Source organism: Accipiter gentilis, chromosome 19 (genome assembly GCF_929443795.1).
Source record: "Accipiter gentilis chromosome 19, bAccGen1.1, whole genome shotgun sequence".
NCBI classification, from domain to species: Eukaryota; Metazoa; Chordata; class Aves; order Accipitriformes; family Accipitridae; genus Astur; species Astur gentilis.
Window position 1 is genome coordinate 19,622,515 of NC_064898.1, and position 24,895 is coordinate 19,647,409.

At 39.7% G+C, this 24,895-nt stretch overlaps 2 protein-coding genes across 2 annotated transcripts in view; one reads left to right on the forward strand and one right to left on the reverse strand.

The window, feature by feature from the left end:
• Positions 1-24,895, reverse strand: part of PRSS23 (serine protease 23) — an 898,595-nt gene that overhangs the window by 303,986 nt on the left and 569,714 nt on the right. The gene's annotated exons all lie outside the window — the stretch shown is intronic.
• On the forward strand, positions 185-20,213 carry RAB38 (RAB38, member RAS oncogene family). The gene is made up of 3 exons (XM_049823488.1): positions 185-554; positions 8,449-8,729; positions 20,004-20,213. Exons 1-3 carry the CDS (start codon positions 350-352, stop codon positions 20,154-20,156), a joined length of 639 nt encoding a protein of 212 aa, XP_049679445.1. The 5' UTR covers positions 185-349; the 3' UTR covers positions 20,157-20,213.

Genomic DNA, 24,895 nt, shown 5'->3' on the forward strand with positions numbered 1-24,895 from the left:
CCTCCCAGTGAGGAGTGCAACAGGGACAGGACTGTTGCGTGAATTTTCCTGCAAAGTCTGTAGCAGCCAGACTAATCCCAGGCACACCTCGTGCTGACCTTTACGCGCACACACACACACAAAACTTTCCGGGAGACTTTCTTCCCCCAGTCCCTCGCTTACTTCATCTCCCAGCAGGGCTGCCTGCCGGACCTGGTGATCCTGCTTCCGTACAAAGGGAAAGAGCCTCCACCTCCCTTCTCTCCTTCCCTCCCCGGTTCCTCACTCCCTCTCTCCCCCTCGGCCGGGCAGGATTCCTCGGGCAGAGCATGCAATCAGCGCGCAGGGAGCAGCCGCAGCCGCAGGAAAGATGCAGAGGCACGGTCAGAAGGAGCACCTCTACAAGCTGCTGGTGATCGGCGACCTGGGAGTAGGCAAAACCAGCATCATCAAACGTTATGTCCACCAGAACTTCTCCCCCCACTACCGGGCCACCATCGGGGTGGACTTTGCCTTGAAGGTGCTGAGCTGGGATGCTGAGACTGTGGTTCGGCTGCAGCTCTGGGATATTGCGGGTGAGTACAGAGGAGAACCCTTTGCCCCGTAACCCGTCCAGAGACCATACAAAATACAGACCCGAGTTCATTTGGACTAATCTTTCAGTTGGAAACTACCCGTGCCTATGCGGGGAGGGAGAGGAGATGGAGGAAAGAAAACTTCAAGGGCAGATTGAAACGTTGGAGTCTCCCTAAAGCCATCGGACCCCCAAACAAGGGGCGTCAGACTGAAACCTGCCCCGTCGGACTTTTTTCCCAAGCCCTTAGACACATGCGGGGACACGGGCACCTCTCTCCAAATGCCCCAATTCTTCCCCTGCAGCTGCTGCTGTTCAGCTTGCCTCATTAGACTAGCAGATCTCTGTGACGGGAGGGAGGGAGAGTAACAAGAATTTCCTGTTACATCTGTTTAATTTGGTGGAAGAGATGAGGGATTCAATAAGATGGTTAAAATTATTATTATAGTTTAAAAAATAAGGAGCAGGCATCACTTTATGCCTTTATCAAAATACCTTCCTTCTTCCTTTCCTTCCTCTCTCTCCTACCTTCCTTCTTCAGCCCAATGAAATGTAAACAACTTCTGACAGGCTTTGAAGAGAAGTGTTTCTATTTGGCAATAATCCTGGTTGTTAAAAATGTATTTACTCATGTTTACTTGTCCTTATTCCAACTTGTCCTTATTCCAACATCAAGCAAAAAAAGATAATTTACTCTGTGTGAAAAGAAAAAGAGTAAAGAAGTCCAGCTATCCTTGCATGCTTACATAATTAAAAAATACAGACTCAACATTGTTGCTGTCAGTGCTTCGGAGTTTTTATATTCGGCTTCCAATTAAACCCACAACTTTTTTTGCCACCCCCCTTGCTAGGAATTAATCATTTTTGATTCAGTCCACAAAATAAAAGTTTATCTCGATGGCATATTTCGCATGCTGTAAGTAACCATTTTTCATTTAGTGTATGTAGGAATCCAAATACAGCTATAACACAATAGCTTACGGCAAGAAGGAGGGCATTTTAAAACTCAATTAAATTAAGAAGTTACATTTGTTAAGTAGGGAATAGAGGTGAAAATTTTATCAGCTGTTAGGCAACTGTGCCAGCCTGTGGCCTGAGCTGCAGGTTCAGTGATCTAGTCTGGAGCAGCACGGAGTAAAACTAGTGAAATGAGAAAATTCCTGACATTCTTATCTGTGGAGGGAGTGCCTTTCTTCTACACTTAGCTGCCTCATGTCTGAGCTCTGAATTTGGCACCAAGGTACTAAAACTTATGCAACAACACTGCTTTATGCAAAACATGCGTAACCTCGGCTTTTTTGCACATCAGTAGAGTCTTGTGGTTTTATGGTATTAAATACATGTATGCTCAGTTTTCTTTATTAAAAGTTGGAATAATGGGGAAAGCATTGCTTTTATTGCTCACCAGTGACCAATTATATCCAGAAATACATACACATCCAGCAAAACTTTGCTGCATAAGAAAAAGTATTTAATAGTAAATTCTGAATGCATCAGGGACTTAAAGAATGTATTTGCATGCCTTGTTTCAGAGATTTATTACGCTACTAATCATGTGCTGGCGGATCATATGATGTAGCTTTCAGTCAGGCTGCAGAAGCAATTACACCGAGTTGTAGTACTGAATGACTAGCATGCTTTCTGAGTTATCACACATGACAGAGAGAATTACAGCATAGTACTAAATTTCATATGAATTGCTCAATTCAAAGCATCTCTGTGAAGGTCAAGACAGTGGCCGGTAATAAAAAGACTTGCTGTCTTAGTTTTAATGACTTCTGTGTAAGGAGCTTTAGCTGTTGATGGCGATACAGAGAAAATAGGTTCTGTAAGCAACACACTGAATTCAGATCAGCGTGGCGCTGGCATAGAAGTTATCACGAATAAGGCATCTAGCTGGTGAGAAAAAAAGTTGTTTAAAAATGAAAGCAAAGTAAAACAGATTGGAAATACGGAGGGAATGGAAGTGTTTTATCCTGACTGTGTCTGCTCATATATCACCACTTGCAAAACAGAAATAGGCAAGGATAAGAGGGAGGAAAATAAAATCTCTGATCTCAGAACATCCTCTGTCTTTTGGCAGAATCTCTGTTATTAGGTCATGTTTATCTTTGGGGGTAAAGCAATAAATTTTCAGTCTCTAACCAAGCTGGAGGCTGCTGGCTTAGCATTCAGGATATCTTGAATTGAAGCAAATGCATCACTATATGAATATATACGTTTATATGTGTGTGTGTATATATCAGGTATCATTTTAGCTCTTACATCCTCTCCTCCCCCTCCATTATACAGACAGTGAACTTACTACTAAGTGTTATGTATCGTCTTCCTTGCACTTTGGTGTGTGGATCAGTGGGTAGTAAATTATTTAACAATCTAGAAATAATATTCTCAAAGAGGTTTTGAGTGAAACTAGTCTCAAGATTATCCACATTATTAGTAGTATTTACATACATGGTGACTTCATGGAAGGAGTGACATACTCCAGCTGTGGTAGGACCAAGGAGTTTACCCTTGTTTACCCTTACAGACATAAGAAGAAAAAGCAAGTTTGGTTCATCTGGTGCCATCTTGTTTCATATTTAAATGTAGTTCATATTTCTGTAATATATTTCTCTGTATTCTTTAATTTGGTAAACAAAACTATAGTAGATCTAATAGCTAAATGCTGAAACTGCATTTATTTAGTTGAGAGATAAATGCTAAACAATAAGGATAACTAAGCATTAGAAAAATTAATTAATTCACGGGTAAGGTAGGTTCTGCATCACATAATATTACATTAAGACTTGGGGGTTTTTTAACAGATAATATATTCTTGAAGCTATGGGTGTTGGACAAAGCTTCATGGTTTATGATGTTATATCTGTAACAGCCCAATGGCATTAAAATCTATGAATTTATGCCTGATTCAGTGAGGTGCCTAAGTTTCAAGTGACTGATTTTTCACTGTTGCGTGTGGGAGGAGGTATACATGGTAAAATTCTCCTTGTCTTTAATTTCCTCACGACAGTTCCACTTTATTTCATTGAATGTCCCAAATTCTCAGTCCCGCTGTTCATGACCCTGTTGAAGTGTGCCATCACCTCTACTGCCGTGTCATACATCTTCAAATCTTGCTCCTCAGTCAGATTTTTTTTTTGTTGTTGTTTCCTTATCTTTTCTGCTGCCTCTGTAGGAGTGTCCTTTAGATTCATTGACAGATTGTTAGAAGGAAAGCTTTAAAAGAAACTCCTGATCATATTTTGAAGAAGGCTGCTGTGGTGAGGGCGACCCTGCAGATGCAGGCTGGGACCGCTTTTGAAGAAACCAACTATTGCAGACAGCAGATGCGGGTGCATTTGCTATTCACTCCTCTGCAAGGCTGCTCCCACTGCTGCTGTCTGTGTTTTGTGTCCAGACAGCCCTGAGATTTCTCTGACCAGCTTTAGCTGCAGATTTACTGCCGGGAGCAGCTCTGCGAGTGCTGCGGAGGGCAGAGAGCGGCACCTCGGAGCCTTCGCCCTCCCCTGACACGTATTTCGCAGCCGTGTCAGCATCACCGTTACCCCTCCTGCTGCGTACGGGTGGGCTGGAGTACTCGGTGCTGCCAAAACTGCGTTGGTTTGCTTTTGCAAGGCCGGTTCTCGTCTCGTAAAGAGTTGGACTGATGCATTGGAGACATCCGTGCAATACCGGCGGTGAAAGAACAGTTTCTTTCCCTTTCCCTGCAACTTTCACTTTAGGGAACAGCAGCCTTTGCAGAGATCTAGGCAAATGTCTCTGCAGTTGTGAAGTTTTTCAGACTGTTATGTTCCAGAAGGAGTAAACGGACTGTTCGCTAATGCCAGGCACAGCACATCCTCAGCGGTTTAGGTTTTTAGTGGCTGCTAAGCATTGCAGTACATATGCATAAATAAGATAGTCATGGTGATTTCTAGGCTAACTTACCTTGAAATTACTGTTCTGCAAACATAAATAAGTCCCTGGCTGTGGTGCTTTTATTTCAGTATAGATTTGTGGTGGGATCCCTGGGCCTGATCCTTCTGACAGCCTGCTCTTCCATGTTCTGGGGTGGTGAATACCACCTCAAGGCTTGCTTAAGTTTCAATCCATAAAGGCGATGACTTGAATTCAAGGGTGAAAATTCTGATAGTTATTTTAAAGTGAAAGGTAAAAAATGTTTAAATCTTCTCCACAATTTCCAGCTTCTCAGTGTTGGCTAAAAGCCCTCTGTAAAGCATGACAAAAGCTCAGAAGCTTTTGCCTCTTAGGATGGGGGATGGCGGCAAGAAGTAAAACCCATTGTAAAATGGGGCATTAGGCAGTTTTAATCAATTTTTGTCTTGCACTATATTTCAGATACTGTGGTTGAGACAGTGGAAGTTATCTGAGTTTTAGCACTTTATGATTAGTTTTTATAACTTTATCAGAGATGATAGTGGCTAGTGAAAATTTTAGATTTCTGTACAAGTCATGCTGGCAAATTTGTGTAGGGTGCATTTTTATAAACTATCAGAATTCAGCTGTTGATGGCTTTAAGCCCATGAAATGATAGCTTTCCCTGCTGCAGAGGTGCCACTGAAATTAGGGTAAATGTGCAGGTATGTGCCATTCAGACAGGGAGTCCTTCCCTTTAATGGAAATTTTGTTGCTTTGGCACCTTGGTCTCACTGGGTTCACTTTAAAATGGGGTAGGATTCGCCTGGTTTAACAATGAGACATCTGGTACTGAACCATCTGAGTATAAGCTACTCACCCTGGGCTCTCCAGGGGGCTGAGGGTAGAGATTAAATACCTCCATAATGAAGCTTATGTGACCACTCTTAAATGTCTATCCTTGCTTAGCAGATGCCCTCTAGATATCTCTTCTCAGTCTCTGACGACAAAGGGACCCTAATCTTAGCTGATTTTTGGAACCTAAGTTAGGGCTGATGAATCCCAACGTAAAGCACTGTCTCAATGGGCAAAGGCCATCAGACTCGTGGGGTTTGATGCCAAATGCCAGTGGCCTTGCAAGGGATGCAGTAAAGTACCATGGGCTAGATCAAACAAACATTTCACAGGTTTCTGACCTTTCCAATGAAGAGCAAAACCCATCTTCCCCAGTCCCTCTTGCAGTAAAGCAGATTCTAATGCTCAAGGCTGCCTGCAAGATACTGCTGAATACCTAATGGATCATCTATTTTCTAGCCTAATTACTGCCTAAGCCATTGTGTTGCTGAAAACCTAAGGCCAGATTCTGACACCTTTAATACATCAAACAGTGCCTATTTTTATGAGTAATTCTGCTAAATGAAAAAGTTTTAGGAACCTCATCTATTAAGATAGGTACTTGTTCATGAAAGGGAGAATCTTTGGAAAAAAAGAGTCCTTCTGGATCCTTAGACACAATATTTAGCTCTCCAAGCACAATGCAAACACCAAAGATCACTTTTTTCACAATGTAAATTAAATAAAAGTAAAGCCATTATGCAAATGACATAAAACTAAAAGTCTGTGATTTACAAACTACCTCTTTTTCCTTTCAAAGTTGCATAATGTCTTTATACCAAGTGTGTTCATGTATTAATTGCAACTGATGGGGAAAAAGACCACTTCAAAAAGGGTTTAGGCACTTTATTCAGCCAGCAGCTCCGTTCTTTCTCTTTCTTTGAAGTGATTGATGATGGAAATTGGTGAGCTTTGTCCTCCTGCATAAAGCTGCTTTTACAAACATGGTGGCTTTTCTGTGCAGTGAAAAACCTAGGAATCTGCAAAAGCAGCTGGAAGCAGGAGGAGGAATCAGTGGCATACCATTTTTCAGTACTTTGTAAGCCACTACTAGCCAGAAGATCACATCATAAGAGCCTTCTATTCCTCTAATAACTTTGATTGTTTGTGATGAATGATTTTATGCTGCAAATTAATAATTTAGTTCTTCTTCTATGACAACATCCCACCTGTCTTTGAGATCTGTGTCCCAATAAACGTGTGTAAGGCCCAAGTTTAACTGTTCTTACATCATCTACGTCTCATCTACAGTGAAAGCATTTCAAGAACTTTGCATGAGAAGTATAAAGTATCGCTGAAATACAATATGCATCAAAACCTAATTATTTATGTTGTTGCTTGCCTCACTGCTATGTTTCTAATCAGACCTTGACTTTTGTTTGAAGGCACCTTCTTGCAGATTAAAAAAAAATTTCTCAACAAGGAGATTATGGAACAGCACATTCATCTGATTAGCCCATTGATAGGAATCATAAGACATTTTAATAAAGGATAGCCATAAGAAATTTTCAATATGACCTCATATTTCCCAGAAATGATATATTTCTATCTTGCTTTATCAATGGAACACACTGTTTATTTAAGGTAAAAAAAACAAAATCTAACATGAATTTGGAGAAGACAGACATCCACTTTTGATTTCTGTACCATGTGAATGACTTTCTCCTTGCTGCAACAGCTAGCGCATAAAACCAAAGATAAACATCACAAACAGATGGTGCTGACCCCGTAAGTGCACTGAGTGCTATTTCCATTAAATGAAACTGCACGGTCTAAAAGCCCAGTGATCAGCACTCTTCAGGTCTCATCCCAGCCTTACATTTGACAGCACAATTTCCATCAGATAAAACCTCCACAGGTAACCTTCCTAGGGTCAGAGGCAGACCGTCAATCTTCTTGTCTTCCTAACCTGCTCAAAATTATGCATGTTGAAAAAATAAGGCTAGAAACAGGTTTCCATTGAATGTTGTCTGCTCTCATAGCACCTTTTCTCAGCTATGAAACGTATGGTTAAATGCAATAATTGTCTTGCTTAAAGACTGCTGTTGTCATGAGATGTTTCAGGAATTTATAATTCTTCTCTTTTTTTGGTTACATCTCAACAGTAGACATGGAATGGAAATAGAATAGTAGACAATAGAATGGAAATTCTATTTTTTCACTTCAAGAAAAATTCCATGTAATTTATTTCCATTCTTGGAAACATTTTTTCAAAGTTCCCATGCAAACAGCATATATACTAACAAGTCCACAGCTGACCAACATACCACATCCTGACATCAAGTGTATTAATTTTTTACATTGCTAATCATATAAAATGATAGATATTTACAAATGTCCATATCTGAATATAATAATATATTGCTAGTTCACAAAAATACTGTAATTAACTTCCCAGAAAACACTCTGAATTCAGCAAATAAAACCATAAAGCTTCTGAACAGATCTAGTGTGAAACATCTCCGCCCAGATCTTTTCACTGGAGCAATACAGCTCTTCATATCGCTACTGCTGTGCTATTTCTTGGAACACTTTCCATGTTTGTAAGGCTTTAAATTCACCTTTCTCACCTCTGTGTTTTAGTTTGCCAGTAAAACTATATTCATAATGACTCTAATGTCTGGTGTGGCTCAAGAGCTCAATTATGTTACTGTTGATTATTATCACTTGCATGAGAATATGCAGGATCCTCTTCATGCATGAGCAGATTAGTTGTGTTAGCATGTTTCCCACAAAACACCATATTATCAAGGAGCTTCCAGTCTGGTACCTAGATTTTTTCTGACTCCTTTTTAAAGTCCTATAACACACATCAAGACTCTTGGTACTGTCCACAGACCTAGAAATCTGGCAGCTTGATAAGACTGTACACTGAAGTTCAAGCTTGTCATAGAATTATTAAATTCCCTTGGATATTTGCTTTAAAACTCCTTTTTCATGCTATACTCTCTTGCATTTTCATACAAATGATGGTACTTATCATTACTTAGACAAAGGGTAGCTTTCCAGTGACTTGCAAAATGAAGTTCTACCTTCAGTAATGTTCTTTTAGAAAACCTACTATGTGAAATATTGACCTAGATTGGAAGCAGTGATTTTTACAAGGTGGTGGTTTTTTTCCCTTCCTACTTTCTTCATCCCAGGTCAGGAAAGATTTGGAAACATGACCAGAGTATATTACAGAGAGGCCATGGGGGCATTTATTGTCTTTGATGTTACAAGACCTGCAACATTTGAAGCAGTGACAAAATGGAAAGAGGATTTGGACTCTAAGTTGGTTCTTCCAAATGGTAAACCTGTGCCGACAGTCCTCTTGGCAAACAAATGCGACCAGGGAATAGATGTTCTTATGAACAACGGCATCAAGATGGATCAGTTCTGCAAAGAGAATGGATTCGTGGGCTGGTTTGAAACATCAGCCAAGGTAAAGTTTTCATTTCTTTTTAAATGTTTCTTCAAGTACGGAGAAACTGGTTCCTACAATAGTTCATTTGGTCAAAATGCGTACCTTGCAAAGCTCCTCTCTTGGTGGAATTAATTAAAGGTGAATTTGTAAATTAATAAATTTCTCTTTCTTATAGGCCTTTTATTGCAAAGCAAATTATACGCAACGGTCTGAAATGCAGCTGCTCTAATATGATAGGCCAGCAGTAAAGGATGTTAAGTGGTCAACAACTTACTGTGTAATAGCCTGGGGAAGAAGATGACCTTTGCCAAGGCAAAAAAGACACCTCTTATGAATGATATGAGGATACTTTTCATAATTCTTAACAGTGAATATTATCTATAAATATTTATATAACCACTTTGCCTGAGAAATGCTGATTTGAGACAATAGCTTTATTGTGTTAGATTCCAGAAAAAAAGTCAGTCTATTGCAGCGCTTGTACAATGTTTAGAGTTGTAAGCTCTCATTCTCAAAAGCCTTTTCAAAAAAATCACATATCTGGGGACAAAGGAAAGATCAGTGGTCAAAGTGCCCAATGAGCTGCTCTGAGGTTCAATTCCTTGCCTTAGTACAGATTTCCTGGGTGCCTATAAGAAAACGGAGATAAAAATCAGAAAGGGCAGTGGGACTTTCAGAGTATAAAGGTCCAAGGTACAGTGGTCCTGTATATCAATTTGAGATTTCTCAGATAATCTCAGTGCATGCAAGATTTGGAGGGCTGGCATGTAAAATATTCATTTGAACACAACAATTCAATGGATATTGTGTTTATTGTATTCTCCGATTATGAAAGCTGGTGTCATCATTAACAGCTCTGGGAAACATTTAGATGTTTTAAATGTAAACAGTTTGGCTCTGGTTTAACCTAGATTGTTAGTAGACTGAAAGCCAAAATGCTACATTCAATTGTTTAATTTCTTTTACACACTTTATGAAAGTTACTTAAGAACCTTTGAAGTGTATAATTGTATACTTGTATTTTACTTTTCTGGTCCTGACTCCTTTAAGCACTAATATTTAGAAATCTCACTTGTAATCAGCAGAAGTAACAGCAGGTGACTAGCAGCATGTCCTAGACTGCCTCAAGCATTGCATGAACTCTGGGCTGAGATTGCAGCATTTCAATACTTAAAGGGGGCTTATAAGAAAGATGGGGACAGACTTTTTAGTAGGGCCTGTTACGATAGGACAAGGGGTAATGGTTTTAAACTAAAAGACAGTAGATTCAGACTAGATATAAAGAAGAAATTTTTTATGATGAGAGTGGTGAAACACTGGCACAGGTTGCCCAGAGAGGTGGTAGACGCCCCATCCCTGGAAACGTTCAAGGTCAGGCTGGACGGGGCTCTGAGCAACCTGATCTGGTTGAAGATGTCCCTGCTCGTTGCGGGGAGGTTGGACTAATTGCAGGGGGATTGGACTAGGTGACCTTTAAAGGTCCCTTCCAACCCAAACCATTCCATGATTCTGTGATTCTGTCTTTGTGCTCAGTGTCTTTGCTTTCCTACTGAATGGGTCTCAAAACTAGTCACTGTTTCTTCAAAATGCCATTTTTAGGGAGACATTTTGGTTTAGGTCAGTGTGTAAATTACCTTGCTGTACAAACGGGGTACTTCCTATTCCTCCATATACAGGACCTGTTTTGAATTCAGGTCTGTGGTTCTCTGCTGATTTGTGCTGGGTGAGGCCACCAGAATTCAGTGTTCCTTTCTAGGATAACCTAAATTTTACTATGGACAGTGTCTAGTTCTGGTTTAAGAAAGAGGCCAAGATCTCTTACATCAGCTTCTTCATGATAATTATGGCAGAAAGGAAACTATTCCAGAAAAACAAAACAAAACAAAACAAAAACCCAACAAAAAAAAACAAAAACAAAACCCAGAGAGTGAAGCATTTGGAATGGCAGCTGTCAGTAGAACATGTGGAGAGTTAGGGGATTATTACAGGACAAATTATTATTATTTGTATAAGGATTACATATTGTGGCTCTTTCCAATATTCTATCAGGTGTGTAACTGTCTTTCAGGCCACAAATAACATGAAATACCTGGTTGTGAGTATTTGGGATCCAGTTCACCAGTGATGTGTAACACTTTGTATGGCTGTTTTCTTCAGAATTACTTTTTCTTCATTTCTGATATGTGCGTGAGTCTGCATTTGCTGGAGAGAAGAACTAATTCACTGAAAACTGAGGCCTGAAGGCAAAACCACCACAAAAATCATGTGGAGAGAAATGAGTAACAAATTGTTTTAAAATGCCTCCATCTGAAAGACTTTCAAAGAGAATGAGAGGGAACAGGATGGGCTGTTGTTTAAAGGATTCAGGAGCACAGTTTCTTTATTTTAGGTTTGGATTATAAAAGTCATACAGCTGATCACTGCCCTTTGGCCTATGAGAAAGGAATCTGTATCATGAATTCCACACATCAGCCCCCAGCAAGCACCTGTCCACCTCTTAAAAAGAACAAACACATTTATTGTGCCAAGGGCCATTGCAGGTCATGACAGAGAATGAATGCACAAACAATTTTAAAGGCCACAGAGAGGTTTTACTGTGATGATGAGGCCCGTCTTAGGCACAATTATGGAAGTATAAAAGACATGTAAACTTTTAAAAAGTCACAACAGATGAAAAGTTTTCCAAGTTTTTCTAAGCCACATAGAATTAAGATTTTGATTTATCTTAAACAAAGGAAATATCTAGATTCTTCTTACTTTATTTAAGTCAGAAACCCAAGCAGTCCTCAGGTTACCAGTGCAACCCTACAGAAACAGAAAGAAATCCAGCTATGACAAGACTTGTCTTCAAAAGCCACTGTGAAGGGAGCAGAGAGAGGTGAGGACACATGACTCTGGGACACATGGCTGATATCAGATTGTTCTTTGCTGCTATAGACTGAAGGCAAGGATCTGTTACTCTGCAATCCACACACCTGATTTCCACCCAGAACTGGAGGCTCCTGACTAAAATGATGCAAAGAAGAGTAATTCCACTAAAGGCGGTAGAATCACAACATTTAGGCTAAGTTAGATCAGAATAATTTCCCCACTTGGTCAAAGTTCTGAACTAAAACCTACACATATTTTCTAAACAAAAGTTGTTATTACTGCTATTTTAAAATACTGCATGTTACACGTACCTGGTATACTTTCAGCCTAGGGCATATTAAATAATTGAACTCAGGTCTGGGGAAAATAAAAACCTAGCTATGTTTGCTATAGAGAATAGAAACTCTTTTCTGAGCAGAATAACACTGACAGAGAAGTCATCACATTGCAGCTAGCAGTTTTAGCAGTTCAAATAAGTAATAACTTCTTCTTGTGGTATCCTGGAATAATTAGATCTCCAGAGGTTTTCTGGAGACGTGCTTGGAAATGTTGTAGCCTTCAGAGCAAACCGAATCTGATTTATGCATTTTGGAAAACAAAGGTGATTGCTTATAAAAATACATCTTAGTTCTGGTTGCCTTGCAGAAAGTAGCATGCTGTATATGTACCTACCATATTTCAAGCTGTCAATGGTTTGAATTTTTTGTCCGTAGCACTGGCAGATTACACCAAAGAACATCACTCTATTATTCCCTGGTGCTGTTTTTCATAAGTTAACTTCAACATAAAACAGTTGAGCCACCTAATGCATTCTCATGTATTAGTTTTGATTCTTGCATTAATCTAAAGGAAATACTCAGCCTGTTCCAATTTTCCGCTCCCTACAAAGACAGAAGAATTTGTTCCGATAGTTTGCCATGTAAGAAGGGCCTTTTTGGGCAACGGCACAATGTAGTATAGTCACAAGTTATACGTATCGCCATATTTCCAGCGGAGAGCCTGGTCTCTTTTATATATGAGTATTTCGTTTGCTCATATTGATTGCACTCTGAAAGACACATCCTCAGATAGTCACAAAATAACCCTTAATAGTAAATTCTTAATAAATTTAATGACCACAACTATCGTGAAAGATAAATTTTTTTAAAGGAAGGAAATTTCTCCTTCCTGTCACACATTTAATTATCCAGCATGTGGCCAGAGTAGCTGAGAGCTCCACTCACACTTCCAAGCCTTTAAACTGTTTTCGGCACCATTCCTAGTTCAAAGAGGTGAGCTTTTGACCTGGATTAGAAAAGCAGCAATTTCAAGCTTATTATCATTTTATAATGAAAACAGAACTTGTGCATCAAAACAGACAGCCAGGCAAAACTAAATGTGCTTGAAAATACCTACTTCAGAAATAACTTGAAATACCTTACAACTGACCATAGCTGTGCTGTGATTATGCATGAGTTCCTCTTTTCCCCACTGTAATTCTGCTGTCAGCAATACAGAATTAGGTGAAAAAACATTCACATTTTGTCCAAATTGCCCAGAAGGGCTGGTAGCTGTGCTTTTCAGATCCTTACTGAAGTAGGTGAAGCACACGGCTCCTTGTCAGCTGAGCATCATGGCCTGGATAATAACATGTTCTTTCTCCAGATTTTGTCTGACAGGCAGTCCACAGTATGTCATAGTGCCCAAATGCCGGACTAGGAATCAGGAGTCCTCTTTGCCACTGATCTATGGGGTGACCTCCAAAAAGTCACTCTCTCCTCTGATCCAGCCTCTTCCACAAATCAAGGACAGCAAATCTGCTCCTCTGACCAGTGAGCTCTGTGAACAAACCAAGCTCTACTGGCCCTTGTTTGAGTCACAAAATCTTCAGTTCTTCTGACTAGACAATTATTATGGAAGTTGAAGAAACCAAGCTATACAGTAGACTTGCAGAGGAACAGGATATGTGGTTTCCATTTCCATCTAGACAAATGAGGTTTGGACATGTATTTGAATTAGGCTGACGCACTACAGCTAATCTGCTGATCTGGTAACTGAAACCAAAGCAATCCATTTAAGACTGCCAGTCCCAGTTAGGGATGTATGGCTTCCTACATTGTCTTTTTAATTCACTCAAAAAAAAAAGTCTAACCAGTCTCACTGCACAGAGCCCTAGAAGATATTTTAGCTTCTGCCATAAACCAAGAAATGAAGCTGAAACCTAAGCCAGAAGCTTTCAGGTCAGATATACAGTCACTCTGTGCAGAATCCTCTGCAGAGTTTGTTTCCCGTAGCTAAAAGAAAAGGAGTTGATTCAGACTGTCCTACAGGTACTAGAGGTGTCCTACAGCTCTCTGGATCATTTCTGTGAAATACGTTAGTTAGTGCTGGCCAAAGCTGAAAATTCACAGAATCACAAAATTGTTGAGGTTGGAAGGTCATTTAGTCAAACAATTTTGTTGCAGCATATTCAACCATCTATAATAATACAATCACAGAAATTATCTTGTTCTCAGGGTAGCAGTCACAGCAGTTCACATCCATGAATTTCATGTTCATGCATCCGCTTGGCTTTTAAATTGTATGGTTGTGTTTTTCTAGAAACACAACCACAGCAATAAGGCACAACATCTTAATAAGGCTCTGCTGCCAGCAGTTTCCAAGGGAGCTCTGCTAAGGGAGTGTGTGGAGTCATTCCCTCAGATTGCTTGATCCAGGGGAGCGCAGGTTAAAACATCTTGAAAGTCATTTCCCTGCTCCTGGATTTTAGTGCGTTATAGAAATAAAATGTGGAAGCTGCGTGTTTCTCACTCGGTTCCCATCTAATACCTGAACATTTCAGAATTTGTAAATGTTTATGTAAGAGAAGTCGATTTCGTTCAACTCCAGTAGTAGAGTCTAAGGTCATGTCTCTAAGCGGTGCTGCCTTAGACCTCCCTGCGTGCCCATGTTAGGTAGCTATGCCTGCAGACGTGTTGTTCTTCACCCTGACTTTCAACGTAAGACTCAGAAGCATCATATTCAGTCAGAGAAAGAAACTACTCAAATGTAGAAAGGGAGCAGTTTTATACTAGAAACCCGACAGACAAATCTAAGATACCTGCATGGCAAAGAAAGAAAAGTTTCACCTGGAAGTGAGACAGGCCCATAAAACTAGCAAAGGCCTTTTTTCTTCCGTAAAGAGCTAAGAGCCAGGCTAGTCTGAGGGGATTTATTTCATATATTAAAATGGAATGCTCTAAATGTTAATGTACTGCATCTGCATTAGAGATGACAGATAAGGGGGAAGGCAATCCAGAATGCAAAGAAGCTTGCTGAGCTTGTGTACTGCTTTGAGACACATTCAACAAAGCATTTATTTTCCCTTCAGCTAATTGTTGCATTACAAGAATACAACATTATTTCCCATAGCAATAGGTTCAAAGGTTTTAAATCATGCATCTCTCCTTCCCTGCCCTGAGTTACTATTCTTTCCATAAAACTGCCCTTTGAAAAGATACATTTGAAGGAGATCGATCTACAAAGCAAACTGTAATTTCATTTGTGTCTTCCAGTGTTCTTTTCTGGCTTTCAGAGTTTGCTCAGAGTTATTTTCTTTGCCTTGCTTTGTTTGGTAATAGAATAAAGAGTAGCATGTGGTGATTTTCACTTCTGCGTTCCTTCTTGATGGGGTCAGGAGAAAGACTGACTCAAGTAGTCAGACATCATCTCAGGAGATGGGTTCAGGTCCTTGCTCTGGCAGGTATTGGCAGGCTGATGCAGGGTAAGTCGTTTAGGGCTGGATTCACAACTCAGTTCTTGCGTCACTGGCTGTGATGATAGTTCTTTCAGGTGCCAGGACTTACTGAGGCACGAAAGTCACAGAAATGGGTTAAGCACCTCAGGGGACAGGGCAAGGGGGGATACCCAGGAAAGAGTTTCCTAAAAGCTAGCATGCTAAATCTAGATGTCCATGTGAGAAACAGAGCAAAAGCAGGAAGAGAGGACTGATGGCAACAAAGGCACTGTAATATGGGTAAGATCCTTCCTTTTTTTCAGTAAAAAGTATCCCATGAGCCTTGGGAAAGAAAGGTGTTGCGTTCCTACCTTATCATGAGAAGACTTCAAACTATGCCATCTCCCCCTTTCCAACTAGCCACCATGTGCTGGCCCAGGTTTCATGCAGTTTCCTCTGTTTGGGGCTCTGCTTCTTCTCAATTTAATAAATGGCCATAGCAGCACTTCCCTATCACAGAACGATGCTGTGTAGATAAACACAACAAAGATGCAGTGCTGAGTAATAGCAGCCTTAAAAGTAATATAGGTAAACAGACCTTACCCCATATGTGGAGAACCGTGAAGGTAAAAGTGACCTCAGAGGAGGCTGGAAAACAAGATACAGCACTACAGGTGCATCTAGTACCGTGTCAAGAGCACGTGTCTTGATGTTTAGAAGTGGCTCCACCAAGTAGGCCCCTCAGTATGACCTAAAGAATTTGCTCAGAATATGAAAAGAAGTTAGTAAAAACAGAAAAAGGAGAGAAGGAAGATGAGGTGAGAGGAGAGGAGAGGAGAGGAGAGGAGAGGAGAGGAGAGGAGAAGAGAAGAGAAGAGAAGAGAAGAGAAGAGAAGAGAAGAGAAGAGAAGAGAAGAGAAGAGAAGAGAAGAGAAGAGAAGAGAAGAGAAGAGAAGAGAAGAGAAAGAAGCAAGGCAAGGCAAGGCAACAAAATGAAACAAAACAGAATGAAACAAGAAAGAAAAAAGTGTGAACTGCAGCAATCATTGCAATTCCTGTGGTGTTCTGTGTAGAACAGAAAAACCGTAAGGGACATGACAGTTAAGGCATTTCAACATAGAGACCCACTAAAAGACATCGTTTCACTCTGTCACCTCACCTATATTTTCTTTCTTTTTTGAAACATAATTGATTTTATTTTAAGGCATAATTGGAGCTGTTTCCATGTTTCAGTACAATTAGTAGGTTGTCTGTGATTATTCCTCTCTGTCCAACCTTACGCTGTGATTTGTTGGGTGGATTTTCACCTGCTCCTTTTTCTCTGTCCTTCCCTAGATTGCCTTTCAACACGTCCTGCTCTCTAAAATTACCAGGTCTCTGGGTGTCTGTGTTTGGATAGCAGATCACCTTCTACTGTCTGCAGCTGCTTCGCTGCCTAGCAGAATATTGATTTTTCTTTTGCAAAACACACTGTAGAAGGAGAGGTGCAGAAATCAATATTTCATTAGACAGACCAGAACACAGCAATGTCTGTTCCGCAGACCTAGGACACGGGAGTCGACACCGGAGGATTAGGGTTGTAACAAAAGGTGATAGTAGCATCAGAAAGCAAGTGGTCAAGGCATAGAGCCGGGACAGCAGGAGTTGCTTTATTGACATGAGCACAGGCTCCTTGCAGCGAGTGACTTAGCATGTCACTTCTCATCCGTACCACGTACCGGTTGTCATCTGAACCATGGGAGAAGGCTGGAGCTAGACACGAGCTCAAAAAAACCAGTTGTGCTGTCTGCTGGGTCACCCTTCCTCTCTTGCTCCCCTTGTACCCTGGCAGAAATTTTCATCCACACAGCTTAGACAGTTCATAGAGATGTTCGGGATGAGAAAATGCCTCTCCGATCCAACACACACAACGGACAGGACTTGTTATTCCTTTCCTCTCCTACAGAACAAAAGGCTAAATTTTGATTGTGTGGGTGCAAACGCTTTAAATAGTGAATCCTCACAAACTGGCACGTTTTGCTTGAAGAAGTAAAAGCACCGTCGCATAAACTTCAGCAGGCGCATCTGAAGGGATGGTGCTCTGGCAGAGAGGAAGGTGGGCATGGCCTGAAAGTAGAAGACTTTTCAGGTGGAATGGCCAGAGCTGGGGATGATCTCTATCTGTACCTAATCCCACTTCACAGCTATTCAGGAGATCTGGGCAGACACCTACCAGGGAAACAGCAAACTCAATCTAAAATGCAATTAACAATGTAATAAGGAATATGGGTCAAAATTGGTAAATACTTTCATTAAAAAGGAGAAAGAGGAATGCTTTTAAAAAGCTTTTTAAAAACAGAAGCTTTTAATTTTCATATTCCCAAAAGTAAATATTTTGACTTTTCATGTCAAAACAATACTTGCATGTTCCAATTTGGCTTTCTTCCCCCCAAAAGCTATAGAGGTTTAAAAAGAGGTTTATTAATCCAATTTCACTTTGGTTTGAATTCTGGCTGAAGTAAAGCAGCATTGGGTTTTCCTTCTGAATTTTTAGGTTCGGGTCTGGCATGTGGACTTCCATCCATCACCAGTGGGGATGAGGGATGTCCACCTATACCCATTTTATGCTTTTGTTCTTCCCCCTTTCCCACTCTTATAAAATGCTGATCTTAAGCCTCTGACAAAGAGGGTTTCTGTTAATACATCTGAATTAATCAATTTGGGAACAATCTCAGATAGTTCCTAAGGCATTATTGAAAAAATGCATGCTGCCATCCCAAGAAAGAAGCAGCACATGTGTAAATGAAATGCTTCTCAGTCCATTAATAAAAGAAAACACAAGGCAAAAGGTTTTTACTTCTGTGTTTTTGTGCATTTAACAATCCTGTTTTGTCTTCAGCTTTCTAAGCAGTATTGAGAGATATTTTTCATTGTCTATTTTTTCCAATAAAATTTCACAGCGTTCTGAAAAAGACTTTTGGTACATGCTTGAGGAATTTGCCTGTCTGGTCAGAGAGCGCCATGTGATACAGTAACATTTTAACATGTCAGTAGGGAGCTAATTCCCAGCTCTGTATTACTTTCTAGGGGTTAGTATGTAAATGACTTGTCTAAAGATTTGGGTTTTTACAAGCAACTGATATTCTTTACAGGCCAAAGATCAATTATTTAAGTTCACTTGTGTACTTGAAGAAACCTGTGAAATCTTGGTACTAATTAACATTTTCAGTTAGATCCCCAGATTTCAGCTCTTTACTGTGGTGCAAGGGGATGGTCAATGGAGTTTGTGGAGCTCTGCTGTTGATTTCAAGGGGATTAGAAATCAGCCTCACAGAATCCATTATTTTTTAGCATTTGATCTTCATATAATTGTGCCATGTCTGCTGAAACATACACACGTATACTTTGGTTTCTTTCTTTTATAGCTGAACTTCATGCTTAAACATCTCATCTGACTTTTTTTGAACATGCACATGCAAAAAAAAATGTTTCGCATGTTAAAATTTTACAGGTTATTTTATTAATGATGCTGAATCGATGCGGTGCATCTGCTGAAGGTAGATTTCACGGCATTGTGTGCATGGCTGTTTATGGTCTCAGTACAACAGGCTTCATCCAGATTCAGCTTGGAAACCTGGGAAATCTTAGATTGAAAATAAAAACATAATCTTTATGGAACAAGAGGAGTATGTGCATATACATAAATATATACATATATATTTGTATGGATTTCTATATGTATGCATGTGGGTGTGTGATATGATTTCCCAGAAGATTGAAGCTACAGTGAGGTTTCTATCTCCCATCATATAAAATGAGTAATCAATGCCAATAGTTAGAGTAGAAGAGTGTCTTTTGTGCCAGAAAGCCTGACTTTTCAGTCCAAACATATCGGTGGCTATCATTAAAAAAAAGTCCTTACTCAGCTTTACTGCTTATTTTGTATGCTGTGCTGAGCTGTGTCCCACTGATCAGGTTGTTTCAGCTTTGCTTATTCTACAGAGTAAGGGTTGCTGCAAGCTAAATGTGCTGTTGAAGTAAGGGACATGTAGAAAAAGACATGCTTTGAGTTTTGTTCTAAATCCCTAGGGTGAGAATTTTTGTCTTACAAATGAAACCAATGGTGATATATCTCCTCTGAAGCAGTACATTGGAGATAAGTCAGCCTCAACAAAAAATGAGGACTCAGAAAGATATAGAACTTTTTTTTACTGTTTTGTGAATAATTTGAGATTGTATCATTTGTTCAGTGAATCTGGTTCCTCACAGGTGTCATACAATGTGAGCATTGTATACAGAAATCTTCTGCAAACCATGGAAAAGGCTTGAAAAAATAAGTGCTATTGATGGCTGTAATTGCTGATAGGTAATTAATAATTTGAAAATCACAGTAACCATCATTCAAGCAGTCAGATATGGACTCTGGAGCTTTCCTTCAGGCATCTGTCTTTAACATCCCTCTGGCATTTGTTTAGTTTATTGAAGCAATCAAATCACCAAGAGTTTGGGGTAAATTAAAGTGAGCTCTGTGTATAATTTAAAAGAGATATGAATCATAATATACATAAAACCTAACTAACTTTAAAACTACAGTAAGCATTATTTAATACAGTCAATTTTTGAAAGCTGTTTATTAAGGAAAGTAACATTTGATGTTGCCTAGAGAAAAGTTTAATTATGCACAGGAAATATGCAGCAGGGGGTAATTAATATTGACTAATCAACCTCTCTTTCTCTTTCACTTGCAGGAAAATATAAACATCAATGAAGCTTCCAGATGCTTGGTGAAACACATAATTGCTAGTGAGAGCGATCCAGTTCAGTCTATTGAACCAGATATTATAAAACCACACTTGAATTCCTCCAAGATTGTCAGTTGTTCAGCTTGCTTTAAATCCTGAGACTTCCAGACTATTACAAGAGCTGAACAACTATGATTCACAATTTATACTTTATCCAACATATCCAGCCTGCCCAGATTGTCCATAAGCAGATTGCCATTTTCTCAGAAATATACTTAAATATTTCCATAATTTTTTGACAGCTAAAATTTATTATGAGCTGTTCATCGATAGCAACTTTTCAAAACTGCCTTTGGCTACTGGTCAAATAAGACTTACGGTGATGGCTGTGTTTTCCCAGTTGGGTAGCAACACCAGTGATATAAAAAACTTATTTCTTTGCAATGTGGTTTCTGAAAGCTTGTATTTGTGATGTGACTGCAGCAATACCCTACTTGTCCACTGGTCCTCCAGCCTGTCTTCTCAGTCCCTTGACCGGGCAACCATCATCATTACACAGCTTTGTCACCCCTCAAACTTGAATGATCTTGTTTCATATGAGGAAGATGATGGTGACAATGAAAATATAGCTGTTCAGAAAGAGACAACAGCACTGCTCGCCGTGAAATCTTCTCACTGCAAGTTCAGTCTCTTGGATGAAGTGGTAGGACTGAACATGAAGCAACATTTCATATCAGTTGTCCAGATCTCAGCTTCTGAGACTGAGCCCTGATGTAGTATTGGCTCCCTCTTTCTGAAGAGTTAAATTCTCATAGTTGTTAGCATTGTCTTCAGATGAAGCAAAATGGAAAAAGTCAAGGGTGAGGGGTGACAAAACAGGGGACTGGGGGTACAGTCTCACAGGTGAAGCAGCTGACAGTTTTCAGAAAGGTTTTCTATTCTATAAAGCCAGCATGTCCTCTGGAAAACAGTCATTGGTTTTGTTCCTGCCTTTCCATCCTTCATGCCACAGATGTCCCTGTGTGTTTAAACTGTGTATATTCTCTAAGTCCCTGCATGCATCCCTCCTCTATGTTGATTCTCATGGGAAAATTCACTATCCACACTATAATGTAACAGCTGAACTTTTCAGGAATGCCTCTGCATTGAATAGCAGGGTATTTGCTTTCTGAGAACACTCTTCTAGAAACCACAATTGTATGAATGATCACAGGAAGCAAAACGGAACAGTGCTCAGAAGCACTCCTGGAATATGTGTAGAATTTGTTGAGCTGTACTGTGGAAATGAAATGGTTGATTTTCAGAGTCTGACAAAATATACAGGTTGGTGGACTCATTCAGACAAGTGTGTCTAGACAAGGAGTCTTGACATCTGGCTGCAAGCCCCTGCAAGACAAACTTTGCCTGTCTACTGCCGTAGACAAATCACTTGCATTTTCTGTTCCTGCTCAGCCTTTTCCTTCCTAAGCTGTGAACTCTGAGTGGCAGGAACTGTCTTCTGAGATGGGTTTCTTTCCTTAGAGATGTGTAACACCGTGGAGGGGAGGAGGCAGAATCTCATGACGTCTTGTGTTTGCAGAAATCACCGCAATACTTCACTGAATACTTAGCTGGAAATGAAGGAGTGAAACTCTCGAAGGCTAATAAATAGGTTTTGGCTAGGAAAAATCGAGAAAACAAAATCCTCAAGCTGACCTTATCCTGTGAGACCTATGCGGTTCATGTGCCTCTAAAGTTCATTCTGTTACTTGGCAGTGTTAGGTTTACAGTTGAACTCAATGGCCTTAAAGGTCTTTTCCAACCTAAATGATTCTATGACTGAATGATCTGTTACTATACAGCCACTGCAGAGAAGAGCCGGGGACAGAGACATAGCTCTTTATGTGCTCTTCCTAAAGCCTTAAATGGATGTATTTTTGTCACAGAGTTTTAGAATAAGAAAGCAAGGTCTGTGGTTTTAAAAATAAAAATCCATTTCCAGAATTAATCCCCACACACACGTAGATGTAAGGATCCGTATTTATCATGAGCTGGCTTTTTTCCAGGAGAGCAATTTTCAAGTTGTCTTGATTGCAGTGTTATCCTTAACACCTGTGTTAAACATCCTTTAACTCCTGCTGTGATCTGAGTCAAAAACCTTAACCTTTCTGCCTCAGTTTCCTCATCTGTAAAATAGGGATTGATGTACACACCTACCTCACAGCACTCCTTGAAAGTTACAGTTGACACCATGCTTTGAAGATATATGTTATACAAATGCCAAGCTCTATTACTGCTCAGAATGATATATGAGTGCCCTCTAGCATAAATACATGGTGCTGTAATGCCTTAATGTTCTAAATCTATCCAGGGCTTGTCTGTGCTGCAACAATTAGCTTCAATTATTCCACCTCAGTTAACCTAGTCAACGTAATAAAGCAAAGTGTGACTGTGTGGGATTATTTAATCTAATAAATAAGTGCAGATGGGTTGCAAACAGAAACTGTGGCTGCACAGATGTCATGGTACTAGTTTAATAATCTCAGCAACAAAGCTGCAATTCAGAACTAGTGCCAGGTCAGCTATTTCAAATTTAAAGCATTGTTTAATTCAAGTCATATGGATGCCTTATTAAGGGTAACAATTCATACCTTGAGCCGACACTGGGGAACACAAGCACCTAGATATTCAGATGGCTTCTAAAGGGCTAAGTTTTCATGAGTTGAACCCCATGCTTTACTTACAAATCTGGGTGCCTCTGGTGAAGCAGAGGAAGTTGTCATTTCTTCCAAAAATTATTTTGTGCTCAACTTGCAACAAACATAGCAGTTGGTCATGTGTTTTAGTTATCTCCAGGTCGCTTGTCTTCAGTGGCTTCTAGCCAATATTCATTAAGCGTAATGGTAACTTTCAAAAATGTTTGAGAGCTATGGCTAAAGACCTGGTATAACAGTAATTAAAAACCCCCACATAGATAATACACTTAAAGTACATATAGATTTTTTCTTTTTTTTCTTCACTGTATTGTAGAAACCTGCTTTAAACTATGAACTCATCATCTGTTCCCCTTGTTTCTGTTGTGTCAGGTTTCACTGCAGTCACTGTTCTTGGGCAGATTTTCCACCTCTGGTAGATGGTGGACAGATTTTGGCCAATTTCTAGAGAAATGTTCTAAAGTCATACATATTTACATCATAAGAATTAGAAAAGTATCACGGAGAATCAGGCCTCCTTAGGAGGTTACATAATTCCAAATGTTCATTTTTATTTGTACTGAAGTGATAAGAATCTGTCAAGTCTCTTTCTATAACACAATAAATGTGTGAATGCCACCTGGGTATCTAGCAAACAGAGCCTTTTTAGAAGGGGTTGTCAGAGGCAGGCCAGAATAAAAGCTTCAATTTAGAATTAATGAGCTCAGTTTGTGCCAATACCCTTTCAGGAACAAATGTTAAATTTAATTATACTGTGTCAGTCCCTAACAGGTTGGATTTCCTTGTTTTTTATTGATACATTCTGTGCTATGTCCTCTTTGCTGGTCATTAGGGACCAGGCATCTTAATTGCATAGCCATTTCAAAATGAAACATTTTCCCCACTATTTGCAATAAGTAATAAAAGACACGAGTCTCTATTGCCTTCCAAGTGGGCAAGGATACTGCAAAGTGGATTTAAAATTAATTTTCATTCTAGTTCTCCATAAAGGCCCTCTGGGTGTCCCAGCACCAGAGCCACAAGCTGATGTGCAGGTGAAGTGCTGGGCATGAGGGATCAGCTCCAAACACTCATGAAAAATGGTGGTGGAGCATCTCCCCCCCAAGGCTTCATTTAGCAACTCAGCCACACCACCAGTAATGACAGGATGTCTCTCATTTTTCGTCTTTGAAGCTCCATACAAACAAAATCTCATGATCCTAACTACCTTGGGAAGCATACACACATTACTGATAGGAAAATGCATTGAGTGAAAGGTAAATATTACTCTGCTATTCCAGAAAAATCATATTTTATTTGACCAAGTTGGGCTTTCAGCAGAAAACCATTTGGACTCTGAAAATCAGGCTTTGTTCTTCTTATGCACCATTTTTTTTAGATCACATATTTTCATTGAACTTTTCTATTCAGGAATAGCTGTTCCCAACAGTACCTTGTGTATGCAGCTTGAATTGTTGTACATCAATATTTTCTGTTCAGACTTTTTTTTTTTTTTGGGGGGGGGGGCTTCTATTTTAACCTACCTGACCATATAAAAGGAGGAGGGAGGGAGAAGGCACATGTTTAAATAGCAGTTTTCTTTTGCTTCTTAAAACAGCTTGTCTAACTGGATGAAGTGAAATTGGTAAATACATGCAGGAGATGCAATTTTATGTCAATTGCCAGGAAACAATCAATGAAAATATATTTTACTCCATCAATATTTATGCATGTGATGGCAGGTTATATTGTAATAAAAGATGATATTTCTGATGAAGCATGGAATGTGAGTTTTGTAAAATTAATTTATTAACCAAAGTAAACACATACAAGTAGCCACAAGGTAATTCTGCTTTCCTCATACGTAGCCAATCTCTGAGACATATATATATGTATATATTTTGATAGTTTCGTTTAGACTGTTTACTTTCTGTACAACCTTTCTTTTAAACCATCCAGGTTAGTGTTCGACATTAATTAAAGGGTTACATATCTGAGACAGAAACTTTCCACCTTTTGTCCCTCCATCATCCTATTTGATATGCAATTCCAGAAGCAGCTTTTATGGCTCCAGCTCTTCAAAGAACCTCAGTTCAAAGTCTGATTTTACAAGCAGAATTTTTGGCTCACAAATAGATGCATCATCAGTTTGGGGGCTTATTATTGACCACATGCTCAATTCTTGGAAGTCTGGCTGGGTAATAAATGGACTACATTTGCAAATCA

Bases quoted from the DNA above. Each gene is read 5' to 3' on its own strand.
- RAB38 (XM_049823488.1), top strand. From the start codon at position 350: ATGCAGAGGCACGGTCAGAAGGAGCACCTCTACAAGCTGCTGGTGATC. The intron at 555-8,448 runs GTGAGTACAGAG...TCTTCATCCCAG, and splicing joins GCAGCTCTGGGATATTGCGG to GTCAGGAAAGATTTGGAAAC. The intron at 8,730-20,003 runs GTAAAGTTTTCA...TTTCACTTGCAG, and splicing joins GGTTTGAAACATCAGCCAAG to GAAAATATAAACATCAATGA.